The sequence below is a fragment of the Pongo abelii genome, chromosome 3, assembly GCF_028885655.2.
Source record: "Pongo abelii isolate AG06213 chromosome 3, NHGRI_mPonAbe1-v2.0_pri, whole genome shotgun sequence".
Lineage (NCBI taxonomy): Eukaryota > Metazoa > Chordata > Mammalia > Primates > Hominidae > Pongo > Pongo abelii.
This window is the reverse complement of record NC_071988.2, coordinates 188,842,219-188,859,541: the sequence shown is the minus strand read 5'-3', so window position 1 is coordinate 188,859,541 and position 17,323 is coordinate 188,842,219. Positions and strand designations below refer to the sequence as shown.

The window sequence follows — 17,323 nt, the reverse complement described above, 5'->3', positions numbered from 1 at the left end:
GTTACCGAAAGCTGAGATGAACAAATTATGGGACCTCCTGAGTTTTATTCCAGAGATAGGAGAAAACCTTTACCAATAAACACATATTTACAGAGTATAAGAGAAAAAAAGAGTAGTTTTAGATTATATCCTGTAAGCTCTATTTGTTCAATATATGCATATATGTGCATTGTGTGATCAATATACTAGTTAACATAAAATGTGTGTGTGTGCCTATGCTTATATACATGTAGTGTGAAGTTCAAATGAGGTAGGTGGATTAGAGATAAAGATTGTGAGCTAATGGAATGTTAGCTAAAACAGTATAATTGAATCAGCACTTGTAAAGAGCTGATGTAGACTAGAAAAAAATCAGCTGAGAAATGAACACTGAGAATACCAATATTTAAGAGCTAAGTAGTAAAAGAACATAGGAAGAAGACTGAAAAAATGAATACCTAAGAGAACACAATGTTGTAAAACATCTTAAGAGTTAAGTATTATCTTCTTATACAATCTCTGGTATAAATTTTTCAACACAATGCGATCTAGCTTTAAACTCTAGAATCCTATTATTGATTGTCAAACATCTAAGTTAAAAAAAAAAAAGTTACTTTTATTACACTGCAAAATAAAGTATCAGTTTTTTCACACCTTCATTAGAGTCTCATAACAGAATTAAAATTTTAGCTTAAATATTGAACATCTTTATGATAATTACTTGACTTTTGCAATGTAGGTAACTTAGAAAGGTTTTGCTTAAAAAGATTTTCTTTTATTTTCCGGTATGATATTTCTTATAAGATTTGACACCTGGTCAGTTCCATTTAGAAAAATTATTACAAAAGTTTGTGAAAATAATCGTAATGAATAGAGGAGACCAGACCCTTATAGAAACAATGATCTGAGAAGTAACTTTAATGAAGTCAAGGGATGCCAGAAACCTTAAGATGAAGCTAGGCATGGTGGCTCATGAGTATAGTCCCAGCACTTTGGCAGGACAAAGCAGGCAAATTGCTTGAGGCCAGGAGTTTGAGACCAGCATGGGCAACACAGTGAGACTCTGTCTCTACAAAACACAAAAATAAAAAATTAGCCAGGCATGGTGGCTTGTGCCTATAGTCTTATCCTTGAGAAGCTGAGGTGGGAAGATCACTTGAGCCCAGGAGGTTGAGGCTGCAATGAGCCATGATTACACCACTGCATCCAGCCTGGGTGACAGAGCAAGACCCTGTCTCAAAAGCAAACAAACAAAAAGGAAAGAAACCTCAAGATGACTACACTTACAGTCATATCTAGCAATATGAATTCATTCTAAAAGTAATTTTTGCACAACTCTGCAGTTTACTGTTTCTGAATTATTTAAAAGTTCATTTTAAGTAATATTCAGACTCCTAAAAACTGCTTGTGAATATTCTGTTGTATCAATTTCCCAATAATATCATATTTCAATTTTATAAATTTAAATTTTCCCTTAGTTTTTTCCTCTCTTTCTTCTGATTTGATAGAATAGCAGATTTGATTGTATTAGATGGCTATTAGATAATATTTCATATGCAATTTCTTCACCATTATTATAATTATGTGAATTGTATGTTCCTGGAAATTGGACACAGAGTCTTTTAGGGAAAGAAAAGTTTTCATTGATAGACTTAGGAGGTCACATTGCAATTCAGACACAATATAGACACATTCAGAATAACATAATAGAAAAAATGAATATGGAATGTGGCATTTTTGGAAATACAGCAGATAGCATTGCATACTTTAAACATATATTTTATGTACTTTTTGTTCATTTGACATTCTACTGTATTATTTGTAGTATTTGGCTCACTAGTTTTAAAATCTTAAATGTGAAAAAAGTAAGGATCAATAATAAATTATTACTGTTTATGTTTAACTTTCCTTATATAGCATTATCTTCATGGTAGTTTTAAGATTGACTATAAAATAAAATAAGATTATTTATAATAATCCATAAATATATTGATTTTGCATGATTTTCTTCAAAGTCTTCGGTTTTATGGAATTTATTTTGAGGCAGTTTTGACTGAATATTCTTCATTGCAATTTTACCAAGCATGCTAAGAACTATGAAAATATGGTCTATAATTAGGTGAAATATAAGTCCTGAAAAATATTACCGGAAATAACAGTGGTTATGGGATGAGGAATTTAAAACAGCTAATATAAATAATTTTATGATGTACCACGTAAACATCCTTGAGAGTTTAAATACATTATTAAGTATTGTTTTTGTCAATATAGTGTGAAACAAAAGTATATTTAAACTTCCAATAATCTTTTTCACTCTATTTGAGTAAAGCTTATTCCACAATTCATATATCAATATAAAAGAATGTTTCTAAACATATGATGTGCACAGGTATTTAAAGACATTTAGACACATTAGAACTAAGAGTTTATCTTTTATATTAAAAATAAATGAAATTCATACATGTGTGCATGCTTGCTAAAAAAACAATTTGATGAAATGTAATAATAATGGTTTGGACTGAGGATGTCAAACTACCTAACTTAGATTCAGGTGATTGGACTGTGTTCTGCCACTACCTTGCTTTGTTTGTTTTTAATATACCTAGACCTTAATGTACACATATAGACAATGTGGGGATTCTTCAAAATAATCAATTTACCTTGAAATTCAAAGATAGAGAAAGCTTATATTTTTGTTATAATTTAAATATCTCAATAAACAAAATTGTGTTACAAGAGTCATCAGGCTGATGAAGCAACAAATGCTGAGAAGAATGTTAGATATTAAATGATTACAGTATTGTAAATTATATATATACCTTTCAAATATGATTCTTTTGATGCTACAAATATGATTCTTTTGATGCTACAAATATAAAATGAAAGAAATTTGGGGAAAAATTTTCTTATTCTGAACTTTTTAAACAATAGCTACTATTTAGTGACTTTGAGAGCTCTTGAATAGTGCTATCATTTCATCACTATATAATACAATACAAATATAATATTATATTTATATAATGTATCATACAGTCACTATGTATAATATATATAGCGTTGTATATGTAGTATTATATGATAAATATTTATAAATAAGATCGATAGACATAAAAAGGAAACTGAAATTCTAACCTGAAATCTCATTCATTTCGCCACAATGAAAATTGGATTTTTAACTCAATTTCTGGTGTCTAATTTGTCTTATGTAAACATAGTCACTCCAGCTTTTATGATTAAATGTTCCATTATTTTACTCTTAACCAGTCTGTATCTTTATATCTAAAATGGGTCTCTTAGAGACAGCATAGCATTGAGTTTGACATTTTTGTCTGGTCAGACAATCTCCACCTTTTTATTTAAGGGTTAGACCATATTAATTTAATGATTGTCAATACGGTTGTGTTTAAAACTTTCATCTTGGTATTATTTTATTTTATTGCTGTTATTTTCTTTTTCTTTTTCTCTTATCTTGCCTTATTTTCAATTAGACATATCAGTTTTATATTTTTTCATGATTCGCATTTCAGCTCCACAATTGGTTTAGATGGGAGGCAAATAATGACTTCTCAAAGATGTTCACATTCTAATCTCTGGACCTGTTATATTACATGGCAAGTGGAACTAAGATTGCAGATGGAATTAAAGTTATGAATCACCTGACCTTTAAATAAGGGGATTATCCTGGATTATCTGGATAGGTCCTATCTAATCAAATCCATTCTTAAAAGTGGATATCTTGGGCGTGGTTCCAAGATGGCCAAATAGGAACAGCTCCAGTCTATAGCTCCCAGCGTGAGCGACACAGAAGATGGGTGATTTCTGCATTTCCAACTGAGGTACTAGGTTCATCTCACTGGGGCTCATCGGACAATGGGGGCAGGACAGTGAGTGCAGCCCACCAGTGTGAGCTGAAGCAGGGTGAGGCATCACCTCACCAGGGAAGTGAAAGGGGTCAGGGAATTCCCTTTCCTAGAAGAGGGAAGGGGTGACAGATGGCACCTGGAAAATTGGGTCACTCTCACCCTAATACTGTGCTTTTCCAATGGTCTTAGCAAACGGCACACCAGGAGATTATATCCCGTGCATGGCTCAGAGGGTACCAAGCCCACGGAGCCTCACTCATTGCTAGCACAGCAGTCTGAGATTGAACTGCAAGACAGCAGCAAGGCTGGGGGAGGGGCGCATGCCATTGCTGAGGCTTGAGTAGGTAAAGAAAGCTGCTAGGAAGCTCCATCTGGGTAGAGCCCACTGCTGCTCAAGGAGGCCTGACTGCCTCTGTAGACTCCACCTCTGGGGGCAGGGCATAGCTGAACAAAAGGCAGCAGAAACCTCTGCAGACTTAAATGTCCCTGTCTGACAGCTTTGAAGAAAGCAGTGGTTCTCCCAGCACGCAGCTCAAGATCTGAGAATGGACAGACTGCCTCCTCAAGTGGGTCCCTGACCCCCGAGTAGCCTAACTGGGAGGCATCCCCCAGTAGGGACAGACTGACACCTCACAGGGCTGGGTACCCCTCTGAGATGAAGCTTCCAGAGGAACGATCAGGCAGGAACATCTGCTGTTCAGCAGTATTCACTGTTCTGCAGCCTCTGCTGGTCTGTTTGCAGACCCAGGCAAACAAGTTCTGGAGTGGACCTCCAGCAAACTCCAACATACCTGCAGCTGAGGGTCCTGACTGTTACAAGGAAAACTAACAAACGGAAAGGACATCCACACCAAAACCCCATCTGTACGTCACCATCATCAAAGACCAAAGGTAGATAAAACCACAAAGATGGGGAAAAAACAGAGCAGGAAAGGTGAAAATTCTAAAAATCAGAGCACCTCTCCCCCTCCAAAGGAACGCAGCTCCTCCCCAGCAATGGAAGAAAGCTAGACAGAGAATGACTTTGACGAGTTGAGAGAAGACGGCTTCAGACATTCAAACTTCTCCGAGCTAAAAGCGGAAGTTCGAACCCAACACAAAGAAGCTAAAAACCTTGAAAAAACATTAGACAAATGGCTAACTAGAATAACCACTGTAGAGAAGTCCTTAAATCACCTGATACAGCTGAAAACCATGGCACAAGAACTACATGATGAATGCACAAGCTTCAGTAGCTGATTCAATCAACTGGAAGAAAGGGTATCAGTGATGGAAGATCAAATGAATGAAATGAAGTGAGAAGAGAAGCTTGGAGAAAAAAGGGTAAAAAGAAATGAACAAAGCCTCCAACAAATATGGGACTATGTGAAAAGACGAAATTTACGTCTGACTGGTGTACCTGAAAGTGATGGGGAGAATGGAACCAAGTTGGAAAACACTCTGCAGGATATTATGCAGGAGAATTTCCCCAACCTAGCAAGGCAGGCCAACATTCAAATTCAGGAAATACAGAGAACGCCACAAAGATACTCCTCGAGAAGAGCAACTCCAAGATATATAATTGTCAGATTCATCAAAGTTGAAATGAAGGAAAAAATGTTAAGGGCAGCCAGAGAGAAAGGTTGGGTTACCCACAAAGGGAAACCCATCAGACTAACAGCAGATCTCTTGGCAGAAACTCTACAAGCCAGAAGACAGTGGGGAAAGAATTTTGAACCAGAATTTCATATCCAGCCAAACTAAGCTTCATAAGTGAAGGAGAAATAAAATCCTTTACAGACAAGCAAATGCTGAGAGATTTTGTCACCACCAGGCCTGCCCTACAAGAGCTCCTGAAGGAAGCACTAAACATGGAAGGAACAATCGGTACCAGCCACTGCAAAAACATGACAAATTGTAAAGACCATCGATGCTAGGAAGAAACTGCATCAACTAACGAGCAAAATAAACAGCTAACATCATAATGACAGGATCAATTTCACACATAACAATATTAATCTTAAATGTAAATGGGCTAAATGCTCCAATTAAAAGACACAGACTGGCAAATTGGATAAAGAGTCAAGACCCATCAGTGTACTGTATTCAGGAGACCCATCTCACATGCAGAGACACACATAGGCTCAAAATAAAGGGATGGAGGAAGATCTACCAAACAAATGTAAAACAAAAAAAAGCAGGGGTTGCAAGCCTAGTCTCTGATAAAACAGACTTTAAACCAACAAAGATCAAAAGAGAAAAAGAAGCCTGTTACATAATGGTAAAGGGATCAATTCAACAAAAAGAGCTAACTATCTTAAATACATATGCACCCAAAACAGGAGGACCCAGATTCATAAAGCAAGTCCTTAGAGATCTACAAAGAGACTTAGACTCCCACATAATAATAATGGGAGACTTTAACACCACACTGTCAACATTAGACAGATCAACGACATAGGAAGTTAACAAGGATATCCAGGAATTGAACTCAACTCTGCACCAAGCAGACCTAATAGACATCTACAGAACTCTCCATCCCAAATCAATAGAACATACATTGGTCTCAGCACCACATTGCACTTATTCCAAAATTGACCACATAATTGGAAGGAAAGCACTCCTCAGCAAATGTAAAAGAACAGAAATTATAACAAAGTGTCTCTCAGACCACAGTGCAATCAAATTAGAACTCAGGATTAAGAAACTCACTCAAAACCACACAACTACATGGAAACTGAACAACCTGCTCCTGAATGACTACTGGGTACATAACGAAATGAAGGCAGAAATAAAGATGTTGTTTGAAACCAATGAGAACAAAGACACAACATACCAGAATCTCTGGGACACATTTAAAGCAGTGTGTAGAGGGAAATTTATAGCACTAAATGCCCACAAGAGAAAGCAGGAAAGATCTAAAATGGATACACTAACACCAAAATTAAAAGAACCAGAGAAGCAAGAGCAAACACATTCAAAAGCTAGCAGAAGGCAAGAACTAACTAAGATCAGAGCAGAACTGATGGAGATAGAGACACAAAAAACCCTTCAAAAAATCAAAGAATCCAGGAGCTGGTTTTTTGAAAAGATCAACAAAATTTATAGACTGCTAGCAAGACTAATAAAGAAGAAAACAGAGAAGAATCAAATAGACATGCTAGCAAGACTAATAAAGAAGAAAACAGAGAAGAATCAAATAGACACAATAAAAAATGATAAAGGGGATATCACCACTCATCCCACAGAAATACAAACTACCATCAGAGAATATTACAAACACCTCTACACAAATAAACTAGAAAATCTAGAAGAAATGGATAAATTCCTCAACAAATACACTCTCCCAAGACTAAACCAGGAAGAAGTTGAATCCCTGAATAGACCAATAACAGGCTCTGAAATTGAGGCAATAATTAAGAGCCTACCAACCAAAAAAGTCCAGGACCAGACGGATTCACAGCTGAATTCTATCAGAAGAACAAGGAGGAGCTGGTACCATTCCTTCTGAAACTATTCCAATCAATAGAAAAAGAAGGAATCCTCCCTAACTCATTTTATGAGGCCAGCATCATTGTGATACCAAAGCCTGGCAGAGACACAGCAAAAAAAGAGAATTTTAGACTAATATCGCTGATGAACATTGATGCAAAAATCCTCAATAAAATACTGGCAAACCGAATCCAGCAGCACATCAAAAAGCTTATCCACCACAATCAAGTTGGCTTCATCCCTGGGATGCAAGGCTGGTTCAACATATGCAAATCAATAAATGTAATACAGCATATAAACAAAACCAAAGACAAAACCACATGATTATCTCAATAGATGTAGAAAAGGACTTTGACAAAATTCAGCAGCCCTTCATGCTAAAAACTCTCAATAAATTAGGTATTGATGGGATGTATCTCAAAATAATAAGAGCTATTTATGACACACCAAGAGCCAATATTATACTGAATGGCCAAAAACTGGAAGCATTCCCTTTGAAAACTGGCACAAGACAGGGATGCCCTCTCTCACCACTCATATTCAACATAGTGTTGGAAGTTCAGGCCAGGGCAATCAGGCAGAAGAAAGAAATGAAGGATATTGAATCAAGAAAAGAGGAAGTCAAATTGTCCCTGTTTGCAGATGACATGATTGTATATTTAGAAAACCCCATTGTCTCAGCCCAAAATCTCCTTAAGCTGATAAGCAACTTCAGCAAAGTATCAGGATACAAAATCAATGTGCAAAAACTGCAAGCATTCTTATACACCAATAACAGACAAACAGAGAGCCAAATCATGAGTGAACTCCCATTCATAATTGCTTCAAAGAGAATAAAATACCTAGGAATCCAACTTAAAAGGGATGTGAAGGACCTCCTCAAGGAGAACAACAAACCACTGCTTAACAAAATAAAAGAGGATACAAACAAATGGAAGAACATTCCATGCTCATGGATAGGAAGAATCAATATCATAAAAATGGCCATATTGCCCAAGGTAATTTATAGATTCAATACCATCCCCATCAAGCTACCAATGATTTTCTTCACAGAATTGGAAAAAACTACTTTAAAGTTCATATGGAACCAAAAAAGAGCCCGCATTGCCAAGACAATCCTAAGCCAAAAGAACAAAGCTGGAGGCATCACACTACCTGAATTCATACTATACTACAAGACTACAGTAACCAAAACAGCATGGTACTGGTACCAAGACAGAGATATAGACCAATGGAACAAAACAGAGCCCTCAGAAATAATACCACACATCTACAACCGTCTGATCTTTGACAAAGCTGACAAAAACAAGAAATGGGGAAAGGATTCCCTTTTACATAAATGGTGCTGGGAAAACTGGTTAGCCACATGTAGAAAGCTGAAACTGTATCCCTTCCTTACATCTTATACAAAAATTAATTCAAGATGGATTAAAGACTTAAATGTTAGACCTAAAACCGTAAAAACCCTAGAAGAAAACCTAGGCAATACCATTCAGGACATAGGCATGGGCAAGGACTTCATGTCTAAAACACCAAAAGCAATGGCAACAAAAGCCAAAATTGACAAATGGGATCTAATTCAACTAAAGAGCTTCTTTTTTTTTTTCTCTTTTCTTTTTAAATTTTATTATTATTATACTTTAAGTTTTAGGGTACCTGTGCACAATGTGCAGGTTAGTTACATGTGTATATGTGCCTTGCTGATGTGCTGTACTCTTTAACTCATCATTTACCATTAGGTATATCTCCTAAAGCTATCCCTCTCCCATCCCCCCACCCCACAACCGTCCCCAGAGTGTGATATTCCCCTTCCTGTGTCCGAGTATTCTCATTGTTCAATTCCCACCTATGAGTGAGAATATGCGGTGTTTGGTTTTTTGTTCTTGAGATAGTTTACTGAGAATGATGATTTCCAATTTCATCCATGTCCCTACAAAGGACATAAACTCATCATTTTTTATGGCTGCATAGTATTCCATGGTATATATGTGCCGCATTTTCTTAATCCAGTCTATCATTGTTGGACATTTGGGTTGGTTCCAAGTCTTCGCTATTGTGAATACTGCCACAATAAACATACGTGTGCGTGTGTCTTTATAGCAGCATGATTTATAGTCCTTTGGGTATATACCCAGGAATGGGATGGCTGGGTCAAATGGTATTTCTAGTTCTAGATCCCTAAGAAATCGCCACACTGACTTCCACAATGGTTGAACCAGTTTACACTCCCACCAACAGTGCAGAAGTGTTCCTATTTCTCCACATCCTCTCCAGCACCTGTTGTTTCCTGACTTTTTAATGATTGCCATTCTAACTGGTGTGAGATGGTATCTCATTGTGGTTTTGATTTGCATTTCTCTGATGGCCAGTGTTGATGAGCATTTTTTCATGTGTCTTTTGGTTGCATAAATGTCTTCTTATGAGAAGTGTCTGTTCATATCCTTCGCCCACTTTTTGATGGGGTTGTTTGTTTTTTTCTTGTAAATCTGTTGGAGTTCATTGTAGATTCTGGATATTAGCCCTTTGTCAGATGAGTAGGTTGCGAAAATTTTCTCCCATTCTGTAGGTTGCCTGTTCACTCTGATGGTGGTTTCTATTGCTGTGCAGAAGCTCTTTAGTTGAATTAGATCCCATTTGTCAATTTTGGCTTTTGTTGCCATTGCTTTTGGTGTTTTAGACATGAAGTCCTTGCCCATGCCTATGTCCTGAATGGTATTGCCTAGGTTTTCTTCTAGGGTTTTTATGGTTTTAGGTCTAACATTTAAGTCTTTAATCCATCTTGAATTAATTTTTGTATAAGATGTAAGGAAGGGATACAGTTTCAGCTTTCTACATGTGGCTAACCAGTTTTCCCAGCACCATTTATGTAAAAGGGAATCCTTTCCCCATTTCTTGTTTTTGTCAGCTTTGTCAAAGATCAGATGGTTGTAGATGTGTGGTATTATTTCTGAGGGCTCTGTTTTGTTCCATTGGTCTATATCTCTGTCTTGGTACCAGTACCATGCTGTTTTGGTTACTGTAGCCTTGTAGTATAGTATGAAGTCAGGTAGCGTGATGCCTCCAGCTTTGTTCTTTTGGCTTAGGATTGTCTTGGCAATGCAGGCTCTTTTTTGGTTCCATATGAACTTTAAAGTAGTTTTTTCCAATTCTGTGAAGAAAGTCATTGGTAGCTTGATGGGGATGGTATTGAATCTATAAATTACCTTGGACAGTATGGCCATTTTTATGATATTGATTCTTCCTATCCATGAGCATGGAATGTTCTTCCATTTGTTTGTATCCTCTGTTATTTCATTGAGCAGTGGTTTGTAGTTCTCCTTGAAGAGGTCCTTCACGTCCCTTGTAAGCTGGATTCCTAGATATTTTATTCTGTTTGAAGCAATTATGAATGGGAGTTCACTCATGATTTGGCTCTCTGTTTGTCTGTTATTGGTGTATAAGAATGCTTGTTATTTTTGTACATTGATTTTGTATCCTGAGAGTTCCCTTTGAAAACTGGCACAAGACAGGGATACCTTCTCTCACCACTCCTATTCAACATAGTGTTGGAAGTTCTGGCCAGGACAATTAGGCAGGAGAAGGAAATAAAGGGTATTCAATTAGGAAAAAAGGAAGTGAAATTGTCCCTGTTTGCAGATGACATGATTGTATATCTAGAAAACCCCATTGTCTCAGCCCAAAATCTCCTTAAGCTGATAAGCAACTTCAGTAAACTAAAGAGCTTCTGCACAGCAAAAGAAACTACCATCAGAGTGAATAGGCAACCTACAGAATGGGAGAAAATTTTTGTAATCTACTCATCTGACAAAGGGCTAATATCCAGAATCTACAAACAACTCAAACAAATTTACAAGAAAAAAATAAACAACCCCATCGAAAAGTGGGTAAAGGATATGAACAGACACTTCTCAGAAGAAGACATTTATGCAGCCAACAGACACATGAAAAAATTCTCATCATCACTGACCATCAGAGAAATGCAAATCAAAACCACAATGAGATGCCATCTCACACCAGTTACAATGGTGATCATTACAAAGTCAGGAAACAACAGGTGCTGGAGAGGATGTGGAGAAATAAGAATGCTTTTACACTGTTGGTGGGACTGTAAACTAGTTCAACCATTGTGGAAGGCAGTGTGGTGATTTCTCTAAGATCTAGAACTAGAAATACCATTTGACCCAGCCATCCCATTCCTGGGTATATACCCAAAGGATTATAAATCATGCTGCTATAAAGGCACATGCACATGTATGTTTACTGAAGCACTATTCACAATAGCAAAGACTTGGAACCAACCCAAATGTCCATCAATATAGACTGGATTAAGAAAATGTGGCACATATACACCATGGGATACTATGCAGCCATAAAAAATGATGAGTTCATTTCCTTTGTAGGGACATGGATGAAGGTGGAAACCATCATTCTCAGCAAACTATCACAAGAACAAAAAACCAAGCACCACATATTCTCACTCATAGGTGGGAATTGAACAATGAGAACACTTGGACACAGGAAGGGGAACATCACACACCGGGGCCTGTTGTAGGGTGTGGGGAGTGGGGAGGGAAAGCATTAGGAGATATACCCAATGTATATGATGAGTTAATGGGTGCAGCACACCAACATGGTACATGTATACATATGTAACAAACCTGCACATTGTGCACGTGTACCCTAGAACTTGAAGTATAAAAAATAAAAAAGTGGACATCTTTTCTCCCCTGTATTGAAAAAGAAATGAGATGGAAAAGGAAGTGGAAGAAATGGCTTTGAAGATGAGGAAAGAGACCACAAGCCTAGAAATATGGATGCTGGCTAGGTGGAAATTGTCCTCCACTGGTAGCCATCAAAGGCCCCAATACTATAACTTCAAATAACTAAATCTTGCCAGTAACCCCACTGAAAAAAGAAACAGATTCTTTGCTATGGCCCCAAGAAAAGAACGGCAGATACCTTGATTATAGTGTTTTGAGATCTCTGTTGGACTTTCAGCTTACAGAATTATGAAATAATGAATTGATGCTACTTAAGATATTAAATTTCATGGTCATCTGTTACAGCAGCAATACCAAACTAACATAGTTAATTAACTATATTTTACTTTTTGGTGTTTGCTCTGGGGTTTATAGTATACATCATTAACTTATCACAATGTACCTTCAAATAATATTGTAACACTTTACATATGCTGTAAGAAACTTACCAGAATACACTTCCCTCCCTACCCTAGCACACACACATTTTGTGCTATTAGTTTCATACATTTTAATTCTACCTGTGTTGTACACTCCACAGTACTTTGTTATGGTTTTTGCTCTAAACAACTCATTAGCTTTTAAAGTGATTAAAATGAAAGGAAAAAAATTTTCTATGTTTACCTACATATGTAGCATTTGTGGCCCTCTTCATTTATGTATGTAGATCCAAATTTCCATCTGGTATTATTACATTCTCTGTCGTATTATTACATTCTCTGTCATTATTACATTATTATATTTCAAGAGTTGTAACTCTTGAAATCTTTCAGCTTTACATTGTTTTTAGAAGGTCTTTCTTTTAGCTTAATTTTTGAAAGATAATTTTGCTAGGTATGGCTTTTTCTTTGTTTAAGCACTTTAGAAATTTTCCATTGTCTTCTGGGCTTCATAGCCTCTGAGGAGAAGCTTGCTGCCATTCTCTTCTTTGTTTCTCTGTGCAGAATTTCTCCTGTTTCAGTATTTGTCTGGCTACTTTTAAAGTTTTTTTTTTTTCTTTTTGATGCTGGTTTTCACCAATTTGTTTATGATATGCTTTAGTTTGGTTTTCTTTCTTTCTGCTACTTGATGTTAATTGTACTTTGTGTATCTGCATTTGTAATTGTTATCAAATTCAAAAAGTTGTAAGTCATTATTTCTTCATATAATTTTCTGAACCCCCACACTTCGAGTATTCTTCTGAGACCCCAATTGCTGATATGTTAAGGCAAGTGACATAGTCCCACAGTTCAATAAGGCTCATGATTGGTTTTTCTTTTTCATATTCTTTCTCCTATGTGCTTTATTTTGGATAATGTCTTTCATATGTCTTCAGTTTCAAGGATGTTTGTTCTTCTGAAGTGTCCAATGTTCTTTTAATACCATCCAGCATATATTTCATTTCATTTATTGTATGTTTCATCTCTAGACATTCTATTTAGAATGTTGCATATAGTCTCCAGACAGAAAACCCTAACTGGTGAATTCCTAGCTCCTGGTATTCTGCTCAGTTTCTCTGGGCTGTTCCTTCAACCTACAAAACCCTGTAGTACATATCTCATCTACTTCTGCATCCTCCAAACTGAGTCTGAGCTTTCAGAATTGGTTGAATCCCAGAGAACTTTTTGTCTTTCATCTGTTTGGCTGTACCCAACTCTCTTTCCCCAGTGTTCTTTTCCTACCAGCCATAAAGTAGATAACAGATATTCATTTTGGAATGATATGGCCGTTTCTCTATGCAGACCCTTGTATACTTTGGATCAAAGGCGTACCAGAAATCTCACACCAAGTTTGCTTTATTCATGTAATCCCTGGGCATTTGGCAACTTCTGGTAATTAGAATAGTTTAAACCAATATCTCAAAATATACTGTTTTAAAAATTTGCTTCAAGGTAATAGGGACCTAATCTACATTTTTAACCTTTAATTTCCAGAACCAAGGTGAGCGCTTGCACAGAAAATAGGAAATAAGGAATTCATGTTTACTGTTTGTTTGAGTGAGATAACTCTGTTTTGATTCTATAAACAATTTTACAAAGAGAATTTAAACAACAACCAAAAAAAACATTGAAATTCTTTATACTTTTATGAAAATGCCAGAAATACCTCTTTTACCTTTGTGTTCCCATTTTCTAATATTGTGATTCACAGATATAAGCATTAAATATCTTCTGAAAAATAATAAATTCCCAAAAGCTTGTGAAATTGTAAATTTTTCAAGCCCCCAAATCTCCTATTTAATTTTTAATCCTAAGTATCTATATTTTTATTTCTATTATTTTTATAACTCAAAATATAAAAAGAAAAAACTATCAAAATAGATTTTGTATTACTAGAACATAAAATTAGCTACAAAATCTGAGAGAATTGCACTCAGAAATGTTTAAACTACTCTTCAAACCCTGTTGTTGAAGATTACATCTTTTTGGTACTGTTTTCATAAGTCCCCATGTCTCCAATACATCCTCTTTTCCATGCAAGTAACTGAGTTATTAGTTTACTTTCACTTGTAATGAGTAGAAAACAGAAAATTAAACAACAACTAGATAAGCAACATACATATGAGAGCTCACTGAATCCCTAAAAATAAGAATTGTTGAAAGCGAATTTTTAAAATAGTTCAAAACACTGACATTGCATCTGATGCTATTTAGGAAACTGAGGTTCGTGAGGTCTGCAGCTTACCAGGGGTATAGAGTAGTGTGTAGCTTGAATACAAACCCAGTTCCGTCATTCTCTATACCAGCTCTATCCAGTGCACCATCTGGCCTCCCATAATAACACATTTGCATTTGTAAAATTTCCTTGAGGGAAGCAGGAGACCAAGTAGCTGTGTAAATTACATGATGATTATTCTTTCTCTGGTCAACAGGTTTATGTGAAATAGCACAGTCACCATAATCCTACCAAGATATAGGGAATTATTAAAGTTATTACTTATTTTGTGTAAAGTATGCTTTTAAGATCATATTTTCAGTTCTGTGAATAAATATAAATTTTATTTTTTGTTCATAGGATATTTTAAAATAGTATTTACATATATCTAATGAGACATTTATCATGATATACTGTTTATTCAAAGACACTTGATCAGTAAAGTAATATAAATAATATATAATTATAATAGTAACTGCCATTGCACGAATGACTAATTAGTACCAAATGCTTTCTGGTTAATTAATTCTCACAACTATCCTGAAATGTAGATACTACTATATCCACTTTAATTTGAAACAAATTACTCAAGATGAATTTAATGCTCTACTTCTCTAACTATTCATTAGATGTCCTACACTAGCTACCTGCTATGTTGACTTATTTTGCTTTCTGCTAATGGTGTCTTTCATATTTAACTAGTCATTTTCTTTTTTTTGCCTTTAGGATTTGATACCAGCATCTTGCCAATTTGCAAGGACTCACTTGGCTGGATGTTTAACAGACTTGATACAAACTATGACCTGCTATTGGACCAGTCAGAGCTCAGAAGCATTTACCTTGATAAGAATGAACAGTGTACCAAGGCATTCTTCAATTCTTGTGACACATACAAGGACAGTTTAATATCTAACAATGAATGGTGCTACTGCTTCCAGAGACAGCAAGGTAAAAGATGAGACCCTTACAGATGCAAATAGTTGACCTGCATGTCAAATTTTACTTATTTTTTCAGAAAATAAAACAGTACACTATGCTCATTCATTTTGTATATGTTTTTGTAATTCAAGTGTTTAATGAAAGAGCAAATAAGAAGCATGTTGAACAAATAACTCTGCCAGAGATACAACACATGCTAAATAAGATGAAAAATAGTAATTAATATTTTGTATTAATGCACTACATTATAGTTTCCATTATGAGCCACCAAAAAGCACATAGCGATATTAAGAACATAGATATTAAAAGTAATCATTAAAATTAATTTGCTATCTGCTTTGCCCACAATGTAAAATAAATGGTTTTTTATCACTATACTGTGGAGTTTTAATGTTCTATTTTGTGATCTTATTAAATTAGTTGAATGAACCAGAGCATTCACCATAAAGTTATTTTTACTCATGTGATTTTAAAATGATTTAGTCTTTCAAACTTTTCAAAATAGCTTACTACCTTTTATAAAATTCACTAGCAGAAAAAAGTGTCTTAATACTAAGGAGGAGGTGAGGTAAGTGAAAAGTTGGAATGACACTAATTCTTTATGCATCTTTCTGTATTAGGAAATGTAAACATAATGTAAAATTGGAATCAGGCTTATGGAATCAATTGAATGATAATTTGTATTAAGTATGTATAGGGAAAAAAACAAGAAACTCACATTATGATAAAGTTTTGAGAAACTAAAGAAACAATGATAAGTGTAATGTTGATGTTAATTTAGGAAAATACCCTGGGAATTAATGTGGTAAAGCCTGCTATTGTCAATGCTTTTTTAAATTCTTGACAACTAAGAGAAAGAACAAGATACTTTACAATATCTATGATTACCAGTCTTTGATAAGGAAAACCAGCACATTATATGGGTTATTTTATTATCTCAATTACTTTTCCATATTTAGTAATAGTTCAGTAATTAGGGATGAAGTGATTATGCATAAATTGATTAGTGGTGAGTCAACAGAAGCTTGAGTACAGTAACTTAACTATTTATAAACCACTATAAACAAAGTTTAAAAAATACATTTACTGTATTAAAGTATTTATTACACACACAAACACACATTGTTGGCTACATTACATATGTGCTTTCAAGTTAAATATTCCTAAAAAACTTACATCCTAGTATTAATGACAAGTGTACATTTAAATAATTTAAATAATAGAAAGTAGTAAATCCAGCTAAACTGCCAGAAAAATACACGTAGTCATGTACTCTTTTCTTATGATGACAAATGTTATTTTAATTTTTAATTTTTATTTTTTGGTGTTATGGTAGCATATTTTTGGTGTCTATACACAAACATTTAAAATATTCTGAATAACTCTGAATGCTTCATCTACAGAAATAGATAAATACTTTTATCTTAGAATATTCTTAGGTTTTGTAGCAATATTTGCAGGATTGATTAAAGGTCCCCATAGCAAAATTTTATGTTATCTATGTTTCATTTAAAGAGCAGCATTCTCCCAAAGTGTTAATTTTTGTATAGCCATATGAAGATTTACTCTCTGAGATCATTTAATGCATAGCAGAAATAGTTTAATAAATGGTACCTAAGCTAGTAAAAGAGCTTATACAATTTCTCTAATGCTTAGAAGGGTTTGGCTAAACTCTTA

General features: G+C 35.3%; 1 protein-coding gene across 3 annotated transcripts in view; it reads left to right on the top strand.

The window, feature by feature from the left end:
* SPOCK3 (SPARC (osteonectin), cwcv and kazal like domains proteoglycan 3) overlaps positions 1–17,323 on the top strand; it is a 511,232-nt gene that overhangs the window by 475,255 nt on the left and 18,654 nt on the right. For all 3 annotated transcript variants that reach the window (XM_054553197.1, NM_001131658.1, XM_054553196.1), the window contains 1 exon segment: positions 15,434–15,655. In XM_054553197.1, coding sequence (XP_054409172.1) covers positions 15,434–15,655 — 222 coding nt within the window.